This window comes from Phyllobates terribilis, unplaced genomic scaffold, assembly GCF_046119375.1.
Source record: "Phyllobates terribilis strain yellow unplaced genomic scaffold, ASM4611937v1 Scaffold_11__3_contigs__length_659146591, whole genome shotgun sequence".
Classification (NCBI taxonomy): Eukaryota; Metazoa; Chordata; class Amphibia; order Anura; family Dendrobatidae; genus Phyllobates; species Phyllobates terribilis.
This window is the reverse complement of record NW_027362771.1, coordinates 296964511-296986044: the sequence shown is the minus strand read 5'-3', so window position 1 is coordinate 296986044 and position 21534 is coordinate 296964511. Positions and strand designations below refer to the sequence as shown.

The 21534-nt window shown below is 41.4% G+C and overlaps 2 protein-coding genes across 3 annotated transcripts in view; one reads left to right on the top strand and one right to left on the bottom strand.

The window, feature by feature from the left end:
- Positions 1-697: 697 nt before the first annotated feature.
- On the bottom strand, positions 698-21341 carry ANKRD16 (ankyrin repeat domain 16). Of its 2 annotated transcripts, none has more exons than XM_073652466.1 (7): positions 20599-21341; positions 15926-16146; positions 13250-13292; positions 9217-9325; positions 4895-5056; positions 3682-3796; positions 698-2550 (listed from the first exon to the last, which is right to left on the bottom strand). In XM_073652466.1, the coding sequence occupies exons 1-7, from the start codon at positions 20934-20936 to the stop codon at positions 2378-2380; spliced, it is 1161 nt and encodes a 386-aa protein (XP_073508567.1). In that variant the 5' UTR covers positions 20937-21341; the 3' UTR covers positions 698-2377. The 2 variants fall into 2 exon arrangements, with proteins under 2 accessions (XP_073508567.1, XP_073508568.1); XM_073652467.1 differs by having other exon boundaries at positions 3682-3760; positions 20599-21332.
- Positions 21234-21534, top strand: part of FBH1 (F-box DNA helicase 1) — a 104606-nt gene continuing 104305 nt past the window's right edge. Inside the window, exon 1 of the mRNA XM_073652465.1 lies at positions 21234-21400. Coding sequence (XP_073508566.1) covers position 21400 — 1 coding nt within the window. The 5' untranslated portion in view covers positions 21234-21399. The remainder of the gene's footprint in view (positions 21401-21534) is intronic.

Genomic DNA, 21534 nt, shown 5'->3' with positions numbered 1-21534 from the left:
CAGTAAGATTCATCATATGTAGGCTCTCATCACCTACATGCCACTGATTTACAGATTTTTCCCTATACACAGTAAGGCCATGTTCAGACGACTATATTGAAAAATGGATTTGTCGCAATCATAAACTGCGGACGTGACTGGCTTGATGTGGTTGTCCATATTGCGGATGGGGCTGTCTTTACATTGCATGTATTATTCCGGTCTGTAAAACAGACCAAAGTAGCGCATGCTACAATATTTTTCCACACAAGCGAGAAAATCGGAAAATGAACACTGGCTATAATTAAAGATGAGTGGACCCAAACCCCATTCAAAACAATGGGGACCCGGACTTTTGAGATGAAAAATTCTCTCTCTCTCTTTTCAGTTTCGGTTCGCTCATCTCTAGCTATAATAGGTCTGTGTGTGCTCCGTGTCAATTATATCCTTGTATGACCGATCCTTAAGAGCGTGAAAGATGTCAATCCGAGCTTTCAGGATAGGAGGAACCTGCATAGGATGAATCCATCTATCTTCTGCATCACAGTGCTGGCATCATCAACACACAAACGTGGGAAACCACCATTGATATCAGCATCTGTCATAACTCAGAAAGGAGAGCACAGACAAGCTTATATGTTCATGTATTTAAAGAAGACTTTTTTGTATGTTAAACTGGCTACATCATGATAAAGTGGCTGAAGAGCTGAATAAAAAAAGACCAGAGTAATTTTACCTCTTTGCATTCTTTCAGTCCCAACTTTATTTTTTTCATTTTCGTACTGATGTTTTTTTTCTTCTGCAGGACAAGTTGTACTTCACGTAGGTGTCATTTCTAGTACATATGCATTATATTTAATTTGTATTAAAAAAAAAATAAAAAAAAATTTATTGGAAAACCATTCTTTTTACTGAAGAACTTAAAAAGAAACTGGCAAAGTTGATAGCAGGATCAATTCTTTGCATACACAACTTCTAACACAGAGGCAACGAGGTAACAGTTTCAGGTGGTGGTACTGGATACACTTGGGGCACTTATATGTCCTCAATCTGTAGCACAAGCAAGTATTGTTCCAGCAGCCTTGTCCCCAGTGTCCCTGCTAGGGAAGGCTTTGAGTGGTTTTTGTTCAAAGAACGTGCTCTGATTGGAATATCCGGCCTGACTGACTGGCCTCCTGGCCTGGGCTAATGGCATCATAGGCTCATATGCACATATGAGGCAGTTAGCTTAGGTCAGAAGACCTAGTGGCTGGGTGAGGTATTCCGGCCGAGCATGGACCATGTGAGACAGTCCTAATCTTCCTTAGCCAAGTTATCAATTCTCACAAGTCCCTCCACACTGTAGATCTTGACTTTCTCCAACTGCAGTGGACCTCTGGACTCTCCTGGCTGCAAAATATTTTCTAGATTGTTCCTAGCAGTCTTTCACACATCAATTTCTCCTCTATCTTCTCTAGAGGGCACAAAAACATATCCACTGTTATTCTTCTTCCAGTTATTCTCCTCTAATAGCTTCTCTGAACTTCTTTTCAGCTCCAGTAACATTGCAGTAACTTGCTTTCTCTATTCCTTCTCACAGCTATGGCTGTTTTTATATTAATGTTCATTTTTCAGGATTTAGATTTCATTAAAGGGGTATTCCCATCTCCAAGATCCTATCCCAATATGTAGTAGGTGTAATAATAATAATATTAGGAAATACCTCCAAGCAGAAATGTAGTATAGTTCTTCTGATTTGCTATGTCGCTTACCCCATGTGCAGAGCATTGCAGTAGCTTTGTAACCACTAACTAACTGTCATTATATGAGTGACTGTAACCATAGATACCTAAGCTACTGCAATGCCCTGCACATGGGGTAAGCAACACAGCGAATCAGAAGAACTATACTACATTTCTAATTGGAGGCATATGCTAATATTATTATACCTATTACGTATTGGGATAGGATCTTGGAGATAGGAATACCCCTTTAATTAATTTATTTATAAAATGCATGATTGTATGTTTTTTAACCTGATTTTATTTTAAATCCTATGGGGCAAACTTATCAGCATGATTTTACGAATGAAAATAGTGATATTGATGTATAGGTCCTAAAACAGTAATTAAAAGGATACTCCGTTTGTAGTAATCAGACGTGCCAGCGGTGATAAATTGAGCTTTGAAGCCACATGCAAATTAGCTTGGGGGCGTCGTGATGCACTCAGAATGCCTTAGCCTTTTTCACTACTCCCCACCGGGTGCCACCTTCCTGTCCTTTATTGACAACTCTGCCATATACATAAAAGTTCCCTTTAATTTTGACAATTATTTTGTAACTACAATATACTTGCACAAGTCTATATGCCACTGCATTAACCTATGTACAATTCTCTTTTTACAGACAATATAGATCATTAAGTTTCCTTTCTATCTTGTTCTTGAAAAAGTGCAAAAACTTTCATGACTTCATCTTTTTTGGCAAGCTGATTAGCAAATGTCCCATTGAAATCTGCTGTGTCTTTAAGCCCGGATTTCAAGAGAAAGTCAACACATCCTGCACGCTGACCAGAGCAAGCCATGTGAAGAGCTGCAGAGAAAAATACAAAGTTAGTTGTGCGATGCATTTTAAAAGGAAAACTGACTATCCAAAATGTGCCTGCTTTTTATTGTAAGCATGTAAAATAAGTAGTACAACAATCTAAAATTGAAGATGTTATTAACTGAACAACACCATATCACTAGCTTTTAAAATAATATCTGAAAATCAGCTCAATGTCACCCTTCAGCTCAACGCTTTCACCCCTCCCTTCTAGACACTGCCAACCACAGCTCGGCAGCTGATCTAGCAGTCTTTGGGTACGTCTCCACGATCAGGAACCAGCAGCGCTTTGGACGCAGCGGATTTTTGCTGCGTCCAAAGCGCAGCGCTTGTTTTATCAGTACATGCGGATCCACTGCATGTAATGACATTCAATTGGTCAAAATCTGCAGTGGAGACTAGCGTCTCCACTACGGAAATTTATGTAGAAAAAACTTGCCACTCAAAGGATTATGCAACTCTTGAACAATTTAATGATGATATAATAGTACAATGCAACAAATGTTTCGGTCTAAGAAGACCTTCATCAGTGTACACGCAGCTTTAGGCAAGTTGTGAGAATAGGCAAAAATGCCGTAATCAGTAACAGAATCATCAAAATTACAATCCGGATAGTGTGGCGTCGGCATCAGGAACCTAATCCACTACAGAAATTAACATGATGCGGCTCGTAAACTCGCACCGCGGGTGAGTTTACGCAGTGTCAAAAACAAGCACATTGAGCATGGGATTTCTATACATCCCATCCACTGTGCTTCTAATGTAGAACGCAGCGTTTTGGACGCAGCGCAGGTGTGATCATGGGAATGTACCCTTAGACACTGCTGAGTTGTGACTGGCAGTGTCTAGGAGGGAGAGGTGAAAGCGCACACCCCAGAGAAGACTCTGAAGAAAGGCCCAGTTGAACTGCAAGCAGAGATTTCACATACTTCACTCCAAAAGCAACAAATGTGAATATCTCTGCAATGGAGTGAGACAGCACAAAAGAGAAAAAAAAAAAAAAAAACACAAAATCAGGGGAGCTCAGGGATTTTTACAAGATTTTTTCGTGCAAGTGGCAAAGCGTCTTTAATGTGCTCCACAAGTTACATTTTGACAGGAGAATGTCATCAATCTTACCTGATCTTCCTTTTACATCTTGGCTGTTGAGATCAGCACCAAGGGATAACAGGGTTGACAAAGAATGAATATGCCCTTCCTGCATTAAGATAACACAATCAATAAGTGTAGGTGGCTGTGGAGGTAATGATAATTATTAACTCTCTTGCTATAATTGACAAATGTTCAAGATAATCATCATGTCTACCATACTAATTCCATTGGTTTTTGACTATGGGAAATAATTTCATCAATCAGAACAAGCATAGGACTTGCATGAAATTTTTCTCATTTGTTTCTAATAAACATTGTGATCACAGTGATTAGTCAGCTATCATAAGAGAAATGCAAGTGCAAAACTACACATGAACAATTAAAATAGTAAAGGAAATGGGTCGTCCACTACTTTGATCCTGATGACCTATTATTGGGATAGGGGATCAGTATCAGATCATTGGGGTCCGTCACCTGGCACCCCTACTGATCAGCTACTATCAGCTCTGGAGAAAAGGCAAAGCTCCAAACACTGAATACAAGATAAGCTGCTGTTCTTGGCAATGGCCAACAAAAAGTGTAGTAGTAAGAGACTGTGAAATCTGCTGTGACTCTAAGCAGTGGTCTGGACCAAGTCAGCGACAAAGAAGCAAACCAATGAGTGGTACGTGAATGATATCGGGGTGACTAAAATCAGAGGAGAAGTGGAGATTGTCTGACTACCACATGAGGGCAGTGCGAGAGAGAAAGAAACAGGCCTCAGAAATGGAAGCCATCAAAGGAGTCGCTAAGAGAAAGGGGGAGAGCCACAAAGGCTGGTAGGTCTGAAAGGGTAATCAGTGGCCCATAACTGTCTTGGAGCATGGTTTAAGCACCAAAGTCCAGCATCGTGCTAGGACTCGTTGCCTGATGACTTGATCAATAGGCAACTCAGACTCTGCAGTGACTGAAGGAAGACAAAGCTTGTGGTCAAGCCAGGAAGCTACAGACATAGGATCTACGAGTAAGCTAAAGTGCAAGTGGCATCAAAACACTGTAAATAGTGAGGTCTTGATACATTGAACATAGTGCTAGTAATTTATGTTGCCCTGGTACCCTTAAGAAGCTGGTATCCCATTTTACAGGCTGTTGTCTCAGGTAATTTTGGAAACTGTGGTGGCCTAGCAGTTGCAGAGACCCCCAAATGTGACAAGCCACCAATAAACAAGTGGTTGGTTCAACCCAGCAAACAGGAACTGACCTTAGCAGCATAGTGAAGTGCGCTCAGCTGCATAGATGTTGCTGTTTCATTCACGTTGACACCAAGATGGGACACCAGGTATTGAAGCGACTCGTCCTGTCCTGTAACGGCAGCCCGATGCAGTGCCTGTACTCCCAAGTTATCCACAGCGGTATAGCAGACCTGGTGACAGACAAATGTAGGGCACTATTATCTCTTACCAGTAAGCGAATAGGTTATTACAAAGATAAGGAAAAAGTAAGTAAATGCATTTCTATTAGTAATAATAAACCCTGCCCATTTTCCAAGGTTAGCAGGACCAGAACCAGCCTGTTCTTACAACTGGTGATGGTGCCAGCGGCTGGAAACCATTGTTCAGTGTTTATGACCCACTCGCCAAGAGGGAATAATAAAATTACAGTATGCCCGTCCCTGAAAGCAATTCTCTCACCTGTTTCCTGCTGCCATCTCAGAGAACCACACAAAATATTGACAAGCATGCCGATCTATAGCAACGGATAGAGCATTTTTTTGTGAAAAGGTTATCATTGCAGCAATCTGAATAGTTGTAGCTTGCATAGCAGGGTGGATAAAAATAAATGTTTTTTTTTAAAAAATCAAAAAAATCTGATTTTTTTTATTTAAATCGGATTTTTTTCAATAAACTGCTTTTTGAGGAAAATATTTTACCATCCAAAGGTTCTTCCATCATGAGATAAAGCTGAGTTGTTTAACTCAGTAGAATAAAGGCTGTATATGTGTAACATTCACAATGCCATGCTCTTCCAGAGGTTTCTGTAGGATTAGTGGGCAGTTTCTCTCCTATATTATCACAGACGCTCGCTTTACTTACGCAGTTCTCAAAACTGAATTTGACTCCGCAGAGGTCCCAGCCTCTTCTTCACAGCAAAAATGTTACAACATGAACAGATTTGAGAAAAAGACCTTAATCCTATTGTTCTACAAACCTATGAATACAGAATCAACCCCTTCAGTGCCAAGTCCAAGAAGTTAGACAATATGTTTCTGATTGTTTGGAGTGGAATAGATCTGCACAACACAAGAAGAATGTGAATCTAAGTGTGAGGAGGAGGAAGGGCAAGCAGACAAGAAAATGAAAGTGAAACTTTGAGCACAATACTGCAGCATAGCCACAGACAGACAAGTCTGGATCTGTTTGTGTGTACGATCTGAGGTTTATTACATTCTTTCCTTATAATGGTAGCAGGCCGTAAAAGAGACCCAGTTTGGGAATAATTTAATGAAGCTCCTTCGCCTATCGGTAACGCAGGCATGCGTGCGTGCAAAATGCAAACGATGCAAGGCCTGGTGGCGCGAATGAGGCAACATCATGAGAAGTGCGGTGATGAAGATGACCAAAGAAACACTTCTGAACAGGCAGGATCTGTTGGTAAACATTTTTATTGAATCCTATTTCTAAAGACTGAACTGTCTTGTGTGAGAAAAATTATATTTCTTATTATTACTGCATGTTACTGTCATTTGGTACAGTTATGAAGAAAAACAAATATTCCTTTTGGGGCAGAGGCAGTGATGTGTTGTGTACAATAAGCAGAAATTGTATAAACAATAAAATAACAGCATTGACTTTTTTTGTTTAGGGGAATTCATGGATTCTGGAAACTATCCACCTCCAAGATCACCATCATCCTGTTCTACAGTTTCAGAGTTATCCATCCAGGATAGTGCTTCATTAGCAGCAGCATCATCATCAGACACCCACAGCCACATATCACCATCACCCAAAAGGAAGAAAAAACTTTACCTCCTGGAACCACCATAGATAGGTTTGTGATAAGAACGAGCAGAGTAGAAAAAGAGTTGATTGATGAAAAAATTGCCCAGTTTATTTATGCAACGAACTCTTCTTTCCGTCTGACTGAGAACCCACATTTCATTAATATGGTTCAGTCACTGAGACCAGGATACAGTCCACCGAGCAGAGCTGATGTTGCAGGGAAACTGCTGGATCAAGTGTATGACAGAGAAATGGAGCAATGTGCAACAGCTCTGGAGGGTAAAATTGTTAACCTAAGTATTGATGGGTGGAGTAATGTCCACAATGATCCTATTGTATGTGCTTGTATAACAACAGAAGAAGGTAAAGTCTTCCTTGCACAAACAACTGATACGTCAGGAAATGCACACACAGCAGAATACTTACAAGAAGTGGCAGTAAAAGCTATAACAGCATGTGAACAAAAATTCAAATGTCTAGTACGCAGTTTGGTCACTGACAATGCTGCAAACGTATCCAAGATGAGAAGAAATTTAGAAGAGCAGGGAGGGAATACAAAGCTGCTAATAACATATGGTTGCAGTGCTCATTTGCTGCACCTCTTAGCCAAAGACTTAAGTGTTCCAGAAATAAAGGCTAATGTTGTTGAAATTGCTAAATACTTCCGTAATAATCATTTTGCTGCAGCAGCTCTGAAAAGGATGGGTGGAACCAAGCTAACGCTCCCACAAGATGTTAGATGGAACTCTGTGCTGGACTGTTTTGAGCAGTATATCAAAAACTGGCCTATTCTGATGATACTTTGTGAAGAAAATTGAGATAAAATAGATGGCACTGTCACGGCCAAAATCCTCAACATTGGGCTTAAGAGAAATGTTGAACATATGCTGAGCTTCCTGAAACCCATCTCTCAAGCTTTAAACAAAATACAGAAAAATAGCTGTTTTATTGCGGATGCTGTTGAAATTTGGAAGGAACTGAGTGAACACTTAAAAACAGAACTACACATGGACAGAATTAAATTACAAGCAGTAAACAAACGAATGGGACAAGCACTGACTCCAGCTCATTTTTTGGCAAATATTGTCAATATCCAATATCAGGGTCAAAACCTAAGTGCTGAGGAAGAGGAGTTAGCTATGACATGGGTATCCAGCAATCATCCATCTTTAATGCCAACTATAATAAACTTCAGAGCTAAGGGGGAACCATTCAAGAAATATATGTTTGCTGAAGATATTTTAAGGAAGGTCACACCAGTAAACTGGTGGAAGTCACTTAAGCGCTTGGATTTAGAGACTGTTCAAGTAATGATTTCACTTTTAACAGCAGTAGCTTCTTCTGCAGGCGTTGAAAGAATATTCTCTTCCTTTGGACTCATTCATTCTAAATTGAGAAATTGGTTGGGACCCAATAAAGCAGGAAAGCTTGTTTTTCTTTTCCAGATTATGAATAGGAACAAAGAAGAAGATGATGATGAAGATGACGACGAGTGAGCTACAGAGGACAGCAGGGACAGTAGTATTTAAGTTTTTCATGTGTCGGCTGGGCTGACAGTCTAAGTTTCTTAAAATATATATATATTTTGTTTAGCCAAATTAGTTAACAAACATGGATGTTTGTTTAAGCAAATAGTTTATGCTGTAATGTTGTTATTGTTTCAGTTGAATAAATCTATTTAAATTGTTATTAAGGTCAGGATTATTTTTCTCCTTCCTAAGTATAACAGAACAGTGGTGTCCAAATATGAATGATTAACCCATTAAACTGGGGAGAAAAAAGTAATATAAAAAGTGATTCTAAAAATCTTCATCTACTTGCATGTTAAAGTAAAGTAGCAAGAACTAGTTTAGGTAGAAACTTTGATTTAAATCACTGATTTAAATCAAGCCTTACTGACTAGTGATTTAAATCGTGATTTAAATCAGTTCGATTTAAATCAAATCCACCCTGTTGCATAGCCACCTTGAGTCTTGAATATTCATAATCTGGACACTCCGGCCCATCAGTGATGATTGACAGCTTGCCCCCTATTAGTATTTATTCAGATTTGTTACAGAATTTTCTGTTTGTCTCAATCATCTGTATGAAGCTTACAATGAATCTGCCATATTGATTTATTTATTTTACTCACTTATATAGCGCTATTAATTCCACAGCGCATTACAGACATTTTCAGTACCGTCCCCATTGGGGGCTCACAATCTAATTTCCCTATCAGTATGTCTTTGGAGTGTGGGAGGAAACCCACGCAAACAGGGGGAGAACATACAAACTCCTTGCAGATGTTGTCCTTGGTGGGATTTCAACCCAGGACCCCAGCGCTGCAAGACTGCAGTGATAACCACTGAGCCACCGTGCTGCCATATGTGAACATACCCCGACTGTGCACAGAGGACGAGGTCAGGGGCCGAATACAGCAGGACTCAGTATCTAGTATTCTATTCCCTTCTTATAGCTCGTTTATTCATTTTGCATATACATGGGCTGTTTTACCATACAGTTATATGATTGAGCTAAAAATGTATAGAAACATTTATTTTTAATTATTTCTATGATCACACAGTATTCCTTAGAGACATACCTTTTTAATTTCTATAAGCAGATTGGCAATTTGAAGGTGTCCATTCTGCACTGCATCCATGAATGGCGTTACTCCACAGCTGTCCTTACAATCTGGATCATAGCCGCACCTATCATTTTTAATGATAATGGTTTTTAATGACTGATGTTTTTCATGTTTAACCCCCTCAGGGACTAGGCAATATTCCATTTTTTTACATTCGCATTTTTCTCTCCACTTCTTCCAAAAGCCATAACTTTTTTTTATATCTCCATAGACATAGACGTATGAGGGCTTGTTTTTTGCAGGATGAGATATAGTTTTGAATGACACCAATCACTTTACTATACAATGTACTGGAAAAAAATATTTTAAAAAATCCAAGTCAGGTGAAATGGTGAAAAAAATGCAATTCCATGTTTAGGTTTTGTTTTTCAGTGTTCATTTTATGGTAAAAGTGACCTGGAAACATGATTCTCCAGGTCAGTACAATGAGAGCGATACCAAATTTGCTTGTATTTTTTGTATTAAAGTGGTGAGAATTTATTAGAAGTATGTAAAAAAGTTTTCCCATTTGTACTGTCATTTTCCAGGACCCATAAGTTATTTTTCCGTTGATGGAGCTGAGGTATGTTTATTTGCATGGTGAGCTTACAATTGTATTGATACCAATTTGGGATACACAAAACATTGTCATTACTTTTTATTGCATTTTTTAGGGAAAGGTGACCAAAAAAATACCATAATTATGGTGTTTTGATTTTTTCTTTTCTCAATAAATAACTTTTAACATATAAGTTAATTAATAAGGATGTGTTGATATATATATATATATATTTTTTTTTAATGGGTGAAAAGAGGGTGATACGAGGTTTTGTTTTTTAATATTATTAAAAACTTTTTTTTTTTTTTCATTTACTTTATCTTCCCCTTGGGGGACTTAATGCAATCTTTGATCTTATAATATATATACAGAACAGCTATACAGTTTAGATTGAAAATCGGTGACTCCTATGAAATTCATAGCTGAAGCTTGTGAGCTTCACAGGAGAACCAGGATGGCAGCGTTGAGGGCCTTCAGTGGCATCCAAGCAAAATGTTAACACGTCAGTCGCCCGCGATCACGTTGCGAGGGACTGATGGGTCCAGTGCATGAGAGCACTGGCAATCACTCCACGTAAATTCCGCTGTCAGAGATTGACAGCAGTATTTAAATGGTTAACAGCAGCAACTGCAGCTCAGTGTTAGAATCTATGTTGTTTTACTTTTCGGCCATCTTTTTGTGGTTTGCTGGCTTCTAGTCTTTTCCTCAGGTGCTGGGTGTCTTGGTCACGTGATCTCCTCACTCTATATTACTCAGCACCTGTCTCCCATTCCTCGCTGAACATCAGTGTTGTTACGCTTGTGCTCTGGCTAAGTAGCCTGGTTTAGTTCTTTTTGCTTAGGACAATTGATATCCTGGGACTTCTTGTTCCACCGGTTTTGTTTCCTTTAATGTTTGTTTCTGCAACTAACTTTTCTTTTAGGAGGTCACCTGTTTTTGCTCCCAGTCCTTAGATCTTTTAGGGACTCCTTTCCCCTTCCTTCAGGTCTTCGTTTCAGTTCAGTGCAGGATCGTCGGTGGGGCTATTCACAAGGAATAGGGCACCCACCCCAGCGTAGGGTTTAAGCAGAGTCTCAGCGCAGGGACAGCTTTTCCCTCCTATTCCTTAGTTGCAGAACATAACACTCAGCTCTGGCCACTGCTGTTATACACTTATGTTATACATAGCTGTCATCTACCGCGTGAGGAGAAAACTCAACTGCTGAGCCTCCTCCATACATGGGCACCTCAGCAATGCCCTATACATCATTTTGCGTAAAAGAGGTAAAGAGAATTTTTCAGGTGTAAAGGGAATCTGTCTCGATTCATTCTGCACAAACCACGAGTATCATAAATCAGAGCGCTGCCCTGCTCAGACATAGTGATCGGGGCAGGGAGAAGCCAGCCGGCGGCCACACTGGACTAGTTTTGTCAGGCTCTAATTCATGCTGTCCATAGTTTATGCAGCATGACTTTAAATAACTGCTTCCCTTTAATCTGTCGTACTCTCCGGCACTGCAGCAGCATCAGAGGAGAGCATGGACATTACAGCTAGATTTAGATCAGTGCTTACAGAGCTCTACTGAAAAGAGCTTGTGTGTACTAAGCATGCAATGAGTATTACATAATAAAATTAAGTCCCTCCGTTTTTGAGAATGGAGAGGAATTTTAATAATATTAAAACTGCAAAGTTGCTTGTTTTACAAGTAGTTTGCAATTTTAATCATTATCAATGTCGTGACAACTCTTTTTAAGCCGACATTATCACAGAAATAACTCTCCCAGTTTTCATGTATTAGTGAGGTTTCTTTAACATAGTGATGGTTTTAGCCATTTCTATTTATGAACTAAAAATATGCAGCTATTTTGTGAACCAATACACAGCATGAGGTAGGGGTAAAAACACTGAATTTAACAATGTATCACTTATCAGGCTGTGTGCTGTTTACTTACACTGAAGGTTTTATCCCCTGGTGATTATCATTGTCTGGACTAGATCAGCTATAGCAGCGCGTGCATGCTAGTCTGACTCCGCCCCCTCCTGTGAGAAGCAGCTCACTGTCCACAGAGAGCCTGGTGTGGGTGGGGTCAGCTGTGGTGTGGGCGGGGTTATCTGTCTCAGATCTGGTGCATTGCTAACTCTAAAAACTCTGTCAGAACGGCTGCACCCAGTAATGTAAGTGATACATTGTTGGATTCAGGGTCTCTCTGTATACAGCATGCTGCTCTCAGATGAGGTAGAAAAAACCTGCTGACAGATTCCCTTTAAATGACAGATCAACTTTAACCCTCTCATGATATATGTCACACTATTATGTCTCCAAAGACATACTGATAAGGATTTTAGATTGTGAACCCCGATGGGGACAGTGATGATAATGTCTGTAAAGCGCTGTGGAATTAATGGCGGTATACGTATAAGTGAGTAAAATAAATAAATAAAAAAATCTGCTCTCTTCCACTACTCCCAGACGAAGGAAACTAGTGTTGATGTCACTAAAACTGTCCTAACTATTGGCGGAAGTGAGAGGATCACTAGTCACTATTAGGAAGGACACCCCTCAACCCACTTTTCAGGTAGTACGGTCTCTCTCACCTTTCTTTTAGGTATTACATATATAGTTCTATGTTCTGCTTGCAATCATTGAGATCTAGTTACAGATTTTTATTTACATGCATAGAGAAGCAAATTCGGCACCACCTCTATTCCAATTTGATTCACCTTTTTGAATGTAAAGCTCCCAGATCAACGGTGGTGCATTACCAAGTAAGATTCTTATTTACCTTTACTTTCATCTAAGTATTGGCAACTATCTTACAGGATTGTCCTCATAGCACTGTAGCTGCTTTTTAACATTTCTGTTTACCCAAGTAAAACCCAAAAAACATCTGCGCAATTTCGGCCCACTTGGAATTTTCCCCCGTTTTCCAATATATCGTACGATAAAACGAATGTTGTCATTCAAAAATACAACTCATCCTGCAAAATGGCTATATCGATGGAAAAATCTAAAAAAAGTTATGGCTAAGGAAGGAAGGAAGGAAGAAAAAATTAAATAGCAAAAACAGGAAATTGCCATGTCAGAAAGGGGATATCAGGGTATTTTCATCTCAACAGGTGATGACATTTAGCTAGTATATGTCAACCCTAAGGATCTGTCCTCTGGAACCTCCACGATCCTGAGAATGTTGTGTCTCTTTCACAATATTTTCCCTATCATGAGAGGTGTTGGGATGTGACCAAATAGACAATTAGATGCAAAGTTGTAATGTAACATAATACTAAAAATCAAAGTCAGAACTGGAACAATTGATGGTTGGTGTAGCTGAACTGATTTGGCCAAAGACTGACCGCTGAGGCCAAGGATGCAGGGAGGCCAACTTGGACAAGTTTTTACCGAGCTTGGAAAGCCACTTTAAATAGGGTTTTAGCGTCATGAAAAAAAACAATACAAAGTATTAAAATGTTACCTTTCTAGAAGAATCTGTACCACGTCCAAACATCCATGCATTGCTGATAAAAAAAAAATATATATATAAGGATTGTAATATTAATATAGATACTGTATATTTCTAGTATCTATATCAATCCATCCGTGCCCTGTAAATCACTAGGTCACAGTCCTCATACCCAGCGGCAGTGTTGGGCTGGGAAACACTGGGCAAGAGGTCTTGATTCTGAGGGCCGACCTTTCATTGAAGGGGTTTTTTTCGTACCAGGCCTAATTTTTGCCAGGCACTGTATCGTATTGTATTGCCATAAGAAATACAATGTATATTCAACTGTTTTCCAGTCTGATCGGTCATCAAGAGATTTGCAAACTTGTAGTGATGTGCCAACTAGCTAATCTTCCTGCTTCTCTAAATATTAAAGTGCTCTGTTCAGTATCCGGCGCCCTAATTGACCACAACACTTTGTATATTGTCTCACCTTTCTAGTTGGGAGTTGTGGCTCGGGGCTGCAGGGAACTGGATGTGCTTCCAGCAATAGGTCCTGCCGTGATGTCACCACCCATGTGATCCACACCCGGAACCACATGATTGGGAGCTCCATCCGCGGTTTCAGAGTATACACAGTGGACGCAGTGGTAACGCCATCAGCATCAGTGGCTGCTAAACCCGGGTTGTGCGGTCTGCACAACCCATTAAGGTGAGCAGACAATTGTCATCCACACGTGCACCCCATTTTAAATACAGATTCACACAAGTACAGCGCTTCTCCACCCCACCCCTTGTTTTTTTCTCTAAATATTAAAGAGGTTGTCCACTACTATTTGACTGATGACCTATCCTGAGGATAGGTCATCAATGACTGATTGGTTGGGGTCCAGCACCCCTGCCGATCAGCTGTTATCGGTGTTGGTGGCGGCCGGTGATACTCACTTGCGGAGCTGCTCTATCTTCTGATAGTGGCCGAGGCTGGGTACTGCACATTCGTCTCCTATTCATATCAATAGAAGGCGAATGTGTAGTGCCCTGCAGCGGCCACTATCAGAAGACTGAGCAGCTCCTTAAGTGAGTCATTCCGGTCGCCGACACGGATAACAGCCGGTCAGCAGCGGTGTCGGACCCCGACCAATCAGACATTGATGACCTATCCTAAAGGTAGGTCATTAATCAAAAATACTGGACAACCTCTTTAAGAAGGGAGAGAAGTTAGTCTGCATAAGACCACATGCGTGTGAATCGTGATGATCGATGGAACTGAAAGAAGAGCCGAATTCTAAGGCTATGTTCACACATCATGGTTTTTTCAGCATTTTTTTTATGCAAATTTTCAGCTGCCTTTTGCATTACCAGCAAAGTCTATGAGAAACCAGAATTCTCTGTTCACACATCATGTTTTTTTTTGTTCAGGATTTTGTGCTTTGCATGTTTTTTTTTTTAGAAAATAGAGCATGTCACTTCTTTTAGCGTTTTTTCACCCACAGGGTAATGGTTGGTGAAAAGAACGCTGAAAAAATGCATCAAATTTGTATCAGCATTTTTTTCAGCGTTTTTGATGCTATTTTTTTCACAGAACTTTATGTACATGCATAAAAAGACAGAAGCACGCTGAAAAAAAACGCACTAAAAAAAAAAAAAAAAATCACCAAAACTGCAAGAAATATCCTGAATAATATGCCCTTGAAGATCAGGTTTTGCTGCAGAAAATTGACGCAAAAAAAACATGATGTGTGAACATAGCCTAATACTACACATTAGCACTGGCCTGGAAAACCTATTTAATGATAATGCAAAATGACACTTGGGAGAGAGCTGTGCAGCGTAGCTCCATAAAGGTTTACAACCAACCACTGCTAGAGGCTACTATAACTGATGGCAGGGGTGCTGGGTGTCGGACCTCCATTGATACAGTATGAGTGATCTGTCCTAGGGATAGGTCATCCAAGTCATTTGCCCCTTTAAAAAAGAGTTGTGTGTACTGTACCCTAAATTGGTGGCAATAAAAATTCATATTGCCTTGAAAAAGAACTAGCCCTTGTACAGTTCCAGACACAAAAGAATAAATTATAAGTTCTGGGTCTCAGCATATGGAAACAAGATATTCACACATTAAAAATATGATGCAGAACCTACCAATCATCACCATTGGCTTTCTACTCCACCATTGTAGTCAACAGTTTCTGCAGCCTTAGGTTACAGATACTGTTGATATCCGGACCAGTGGAGGGGCCCAGTGTTGGGACACAGACAGTGGCCATGAGGTCTGCAGCTATAGAGCCCTTGAATGAGAAGCAAGGACCCACCAGAAGATCCTGATGCTGCCCAGCAGTGTATGGTAGTATGGGGAGTCTTTATGCTTAGGACCTGTAGGCACTCTTCAAGCCACCCTGTGATGTTCAGTAGTTAGAGGTTATTCGCCCGTAGAAGCAGGGTTTCTAGTGAAAATATTTCTGTAATATGGTATCTGATGGAAAATGCCACTGGTTTCTCAGTTCCTTTTTGTTAGATTTATACGGATTAAGAATGGGTCATGTGAAATATGTAGGTTGAATGGACTTAAAGGTTACAGCCTTAGAGGTTGTATGGGAAAATACAACCATGCATATGATAACTCTTAGTATGCTTTTTTGTAGTTGTTATATTATAACATTTACCTAGAAACCATCAATAGTAAATTGTGCCTCATACAAAGGCCACTACCTGCAGTGTGCAGCGGTGTTCTCTTTATCTTGCTCTCCGTATTCCAAATATCAGGAAAGGTATCGAGCAGATAGGTGATGACAGCAGGGTCACCCTCTCTAGATGCAATATGGAAACTGTTCCATCCATCCTTATTCTTCAGCTTGGGGTCGGCCTTGTGCTCAATGAGATCTTTGAGGACATCTACATTTCTTCTTGTGCAAGCCATCATCAGGGGGGTCCTAAAATTGATAGGTCCTACCATTATATGAGAAAATGTGTCAACTTTGTAAGAAAAAGAAAAGCTGCTCTTGGCGGCACATAATAGACCATAAGATACCAATCGTGCCTCCATCACTATAATTCAATTCAATTAACTAGTAGTTATACCAAAAAAATAAAAATATTAGAAAAATAGACATTTGGGTAAATCTTTCTTGGATTTTGAAGGTGATCTGCAGCTAAATTTCAGATATTTACAACGGTTTAGACGATTAAGAAGGCCGATTAACCCCTTACAGTTCAATGTAGCTAATCGGTGGCTTTTCTGCGCAGAATCCAATGCAATAATGAACATGAATTTTAAATTCTGAAAAACTTTTCTTATTCTATCCAGATTTTTCCAGACCATGTAAAATACCTCTTTCACATGCATTGCTTGTGGATTTTGTCATGTTACATGCAGAATCCACACATTGATGAATGTGTCAGGGTTTTGGTGTGAACATGGCCTTAGTTATCCAATGAAATGGTGCTGGTCTAGACAGCATGTGCCTGGTTTGCCTACTTTGGTAGACACGATTTGGGGAAATCCTGTCATTGATCAGAGTTGACAGGTACTAAATGACAGTACGTTGGAGTTCTGCATATACTTGTGCCTGATGCTACGGAGGTTATTCCTGCTCCGCAAAGATTTTTTCTTACTATGTTCCATAACCATTTACTCTCTTATGTAAAACTAGAATCCCAGAAATGCACCTAAATGACTTGCAACATGAATATAAGGCCCCATTCAGACGTCTGTTACTCTCATACACGTTCTATCCGCTTTTTTCACAGTTAATACATGTACTCATTCTACTCTATGGCCATGTTCAGATGTCCATTTTTTTCTCAGCATGTGTCTGCAAGAAAACGAAAAAAAATATCTGATTTAGATTTAATTTGTGAACCAAATTCACCCTTTCGAGATAAAAAAAAAAAGGGTTAGCAATGAGATATCATCCAGATTCTGTTTATAAATGAGCAGTTCATAGGGAATTTGGGGGAATTTTTAAAAAAACATGTATTTTTTTTCATGCGAGAAAAAAGACGAATGACACAGATGGTAAAATGGGTCCAGCACACTGAAAAAAAGGGATGTCTGTATGAGGCGTAACACTAGAGGCAGATTGTCTCTTTAACCCTTTAAGGGCCAAGCCATCATAGCCATATGAGGTCGTCTATTTTTTTGCAGGATGAGTTGTAGTCTTGAATGACTTCATTCATTTTATCATACAACAACCTGAAAAATGGGGAAAAAATTACAGTGACGCCAAAACACTGATATATATATATATATATATATTACACCGTACAGACCAAAAGTTTGGACACACCTTCTCATTTAGATTTTTCTGTATTTTCATGACTGAAAATTGTACATTCACACTGAAGGCATCAAAACTATGAATTAACACATGTGGAATTATATACTTAACAAAAAAGTGTGAAACAACTGAAAATATGTCTTATATTCTAGGTTCTTCAAAGTAGCCACCTTTTGCTTTAATGACTGCTTTGCACACTCTTGGCTTTCTCTTAATGAGCTTCAAGAGGTAGTCACCGGAAATGGTCTTCACTTCACAGGTGTGTCCTGTCAGGTTTAATAAGTGGGATTTCTTGCCTTATAAATGGGGTTGGGACCATCAGTTGTGTTGTGCAGAAGTCTGGTGGATACACAGCTGATAGTCCTACTGAATAGACTGTTAGAATTTGTATTATGGCAAGAAAAAAGCAGCCAAGTAAAGAAAAACGAGTGGCCATCATTACTTTAAGAAATGAAGGTCAGTCAGTCCGAAAAATTGGGAAAGCTTTGAAAGTGTCCCCAAGTGCAGTTGCAAAAATCATCAAGTGCTACAAAGAAATTGGCTCACATGAGGACCGCCCCAGGAAAGGAAGACCAAGAGTCACCTCTGCTTCTGAGGATAAGTTTATTCGAGTCACCAGCCTCAGAAATCGCAGGTTAACAGCAGCTCAGATTAGAGACCAGGTCAATGCCACACAGAGTTCTAGCAGCAGACACATCTCTTCAACAACTGTTAAGAGGAGACTTTGTGCAGCAGGCCTTCATGGTAAAATAGCTGCTAGGAAACCACTGCTAAGGACAGGCAACAAGCAGAAGAGACTTGTTTGGACTAAAGAACACAAGGAATGGACATTAGACCAGTGGAAATCTGTGCTTTGGTCTGATGAGTCCAAATTTGAGATCTTTGGTTCCAACCACCGTGTCTTTGTGCGACGCAGAAAAGGTGAACGGATGGACTGGTTCCCACTGTGAAGCATGGAGGAGGAGGTGTGATGGTGTGCTTTGCTTGTGACACTGTTGGGGATTTATTCAAAATTGAAGGCATACTGAACCAGCATGGCTACCACAGCATCTTGCAGCGGCATGCTATTCCATCCGGTTTGCGTTTAGTTGGACCATCATTTATTTTTCAACAGGACAATGACCCCAAACACACCTCCAGGCTGTGTAAGGGCTACTTGACCAAGAAGGAGAGTGATGGGGTGCTACGCCAGATGACCTGGCCTCCACAGTCACCAGACCTGAACCCAATCGAGATGGTTTGGGGTGAGCTGGACCGCAGAGTGAAGGCAAAAGGGCCAACAAGTGCTAAGCATCTCTGGGAACTCCTTCAAGATTGTTGGAAGACCATTTCCGGTGACTACCTCTTGAAGCTCATCAAGAGAATGCCAAGAGTGTGCAAAGCAGTCATTAAAGCAAAAGGTGGCTACTTTGAAGAACCTAGAATATAAGACATATTTTCAGATGTTTCACACTTTTCTGTTAAGTATATAATTCCACATGTATTAATTCATAGTTTTGATGCCTTCAGTGTGAATGTACAATTTTCATAGTCAAGAAAATACAGAAAAATCTTTAAATGAGAAGGTGAAACCTATCTGTCCAGTTATGAAGCAACACTGATTGTGAATCAATTTCAGACAACTGGTAGAAATGATAGGCAATTAGCAAGATACCCCCTATAAAGGAATGGTTCTGCAGGTGGTGACCACAGACCATTTCTCTGTTCTCATCCTTTTTGGTTGTTGTTTTGGTCACTTTTTCATTTTGCCATTGCGCTCACCCCTAGAGGTACAGTAGCATGAGGCGGTGTCTACAGTACAACCCACAGAAGTTGCTCAGGTAGTGCAGTTCATCCAGGATGGCACATCAGTGCGAACTGTGGCAAGAAGGGTAGCTGTGTCTGTCAGCACAGTGTCCAGAGCATGGAGCAGATACCAGGAGATGTGGAGGGAGCCATAGGAGGGCAACAACCCAGCAGCAGGACCGTTACCTCCTCCTTTGTGCAAGGAGGAGCACTGCCAGAGCCCTGTCACTTTTATGCACCCCAGCACTTGACGGATCCCATACTGTAACTTTATGGGGTCTGCCTCTTTGTGGTCATGTTGCTTTGGTTTCTCACACTTTTCAATAATAACACCCAGCTGAATATGTGATATGGAAGAAATGCCATGACCTGACTGGTTACACCAGTGGCTCCTATTACAGGACCGCGCTGGTATCGGGGAGCCTTCTATTACAGGATCGCGCTGATATCAGGGGGCTCCTATTACAGGACTGCGCTGATATCAGGGGGGCTCCTATTACAGGACCGAACTGGTATCGAGGGGCTCCTATTACAGGACTGAACTGGTATCGTGGGGCTCCTATTACAGGACCGCGCTGGTATCGTGGGGCTCCTATTACAGGACCGCGCTGGTATCGTGGGGCTCCTATTACAGGACCGCGCTGGTATCGTGGGGCTCCTATTACAGGACCATGCTGATAACGTGGGGCTCCTATTACAGGACCATGCTGATAACGTGGGGCTCCTATTACAGGACCATGCTGATAACGGGGGCTCCTATTACAAGACTGCGCTGGTATTGGGGGGCTCCTATTACAAGACCGTGCTGATAACGGGGGCTCCTATTACAGGACTGCGCTGGTATTGGGGGGCTCTTTAGCATGACCCGTTCTATCATAACTATCTGTAAGTGCCGACTGCTGAAATTAATACACCTGCGGTAAAGGGACTTAATAGAAAACCTGATTTCAATGATTAGATGATAATTCAATACTTTTCTCCATACAGTGCCCAAGATGGGGACATCCCTTTATGCTTTAGTACGGCACTTGGGAGTGCTACAAGCTAATCCTGTCCCACCCCTGGCATAGTATGCTCTACTTTTAGTGTGGCAACAGTACTCTTCTACAATTTTGTTCCTCTTCTGGGCAGTGACACCATTGGGCATTTGAGCTGCCAATACGTTTGAGATTCCAAAGGGCGGACCCCCACGGATCAGACATGTATCATTTGCCACTAAAATACCCTATTAAAGATGTTTTCCTACCAGCCGTGCTATGGCACTCTAGTAGACAGCGCCAACACACCAGGCAGCGCTCCATGACCAGCGCCTTCTCTTACCAGTCGGCCTTTTTCAGGCAGTCCACCCGTGCCCCCTTACAGAGGAGGTGCAGCAGGCAGTCTCTGTGGCCCATGGAGGCCGCCTCATGGAGCGCCGTCTTGTAGTCATTATTTCGGACCTCCACATCCATTCCCACCACCTCCAGTAGATAGCAGAGCGCAGGAAGATGACCATGGCGGGCTGCATAATGCAGAGCAGTGTCACCAGACCTGCCAAAGTGCCTGCCAGGGAGGGCAGTCAGTAAGCTGGAGTTCCTCTGAAGCTCCTCCTGGCAGAGAGGGAATTTGCCAAACTGAATCATTTTCAGGATCTGCTTCTCCTGCTCTTCCAGTGACATGGTGAAGGAGTCACTGGAGGGGTGCCAGCCGGCACTGGGAGGTGTCTGGAGCCATGAGAGGGCGCAGTACCCTGCAGCACCCGTGTACACACAGCAGGGACAGATTGTGCGGCCGCTCTAGTGCCAGCGCACCGCCATGTGTACAGTGGTAGTGGCTGCAGGTCATATATGACCATCCCTTGGTAGCAGCCGTAAAGCGACGGAAAGACAGAACACAGCAAATCTCGGGTTATATTATGTTTGGCTGCAAGGCGCCTAGTAAGGGGGCGTGTCGTGATCCTCGTCCAATCAGCTTCCCCCTCACCCATCAGCTGACGCGGGTCAGTGTCTCCCGCTTCCTGATACTGATGATACTTTCGGTTTGTACAGCAGCTGCCGCTTGTGTGCAGCCCCGGAGCAATGCCGACATAACCGCCTGCTGCACCGAGGGGGACGATGACGCGCTCCTCTGCCTGCTGGTAGCAGTAAGTGTCCAGCCTTCTGATTGGTCACTAGTTATGGCCCCGGTTTTGATTGGCTGCTTATGTACAGTGTGTTGTAGTTGGTGGCCCTGTGTACTATTAGGCTATGTGCCCACGATGCATAAAGGCTATGTGCC

Excerpts from the sequence above, each read along its gene's own strand:
- ANKRD16 (XM_073652466.1), bottom strand. The coding sequence starts at position 20,936 with ATGTCACTGGAAGAGCAGGAGAAGCAGATCCTGAAAATGATTCAGTTT. Across the intron at positions 13,293-15,925 it reads AACACCGCTGCACACTGCAG|CAATGCATGGATGTTTGGAC; the intron begins GTAGTGGCCTTT and ends TTTTTTTATCAG. Across the intron at positions 9,326-13,249 it reads GTACAGATTCTTCTAGAAAG|GTGCGGCTATGATCCAGATT; the intron begins GTAACATTTTAA and ends TAAAAATGATAG.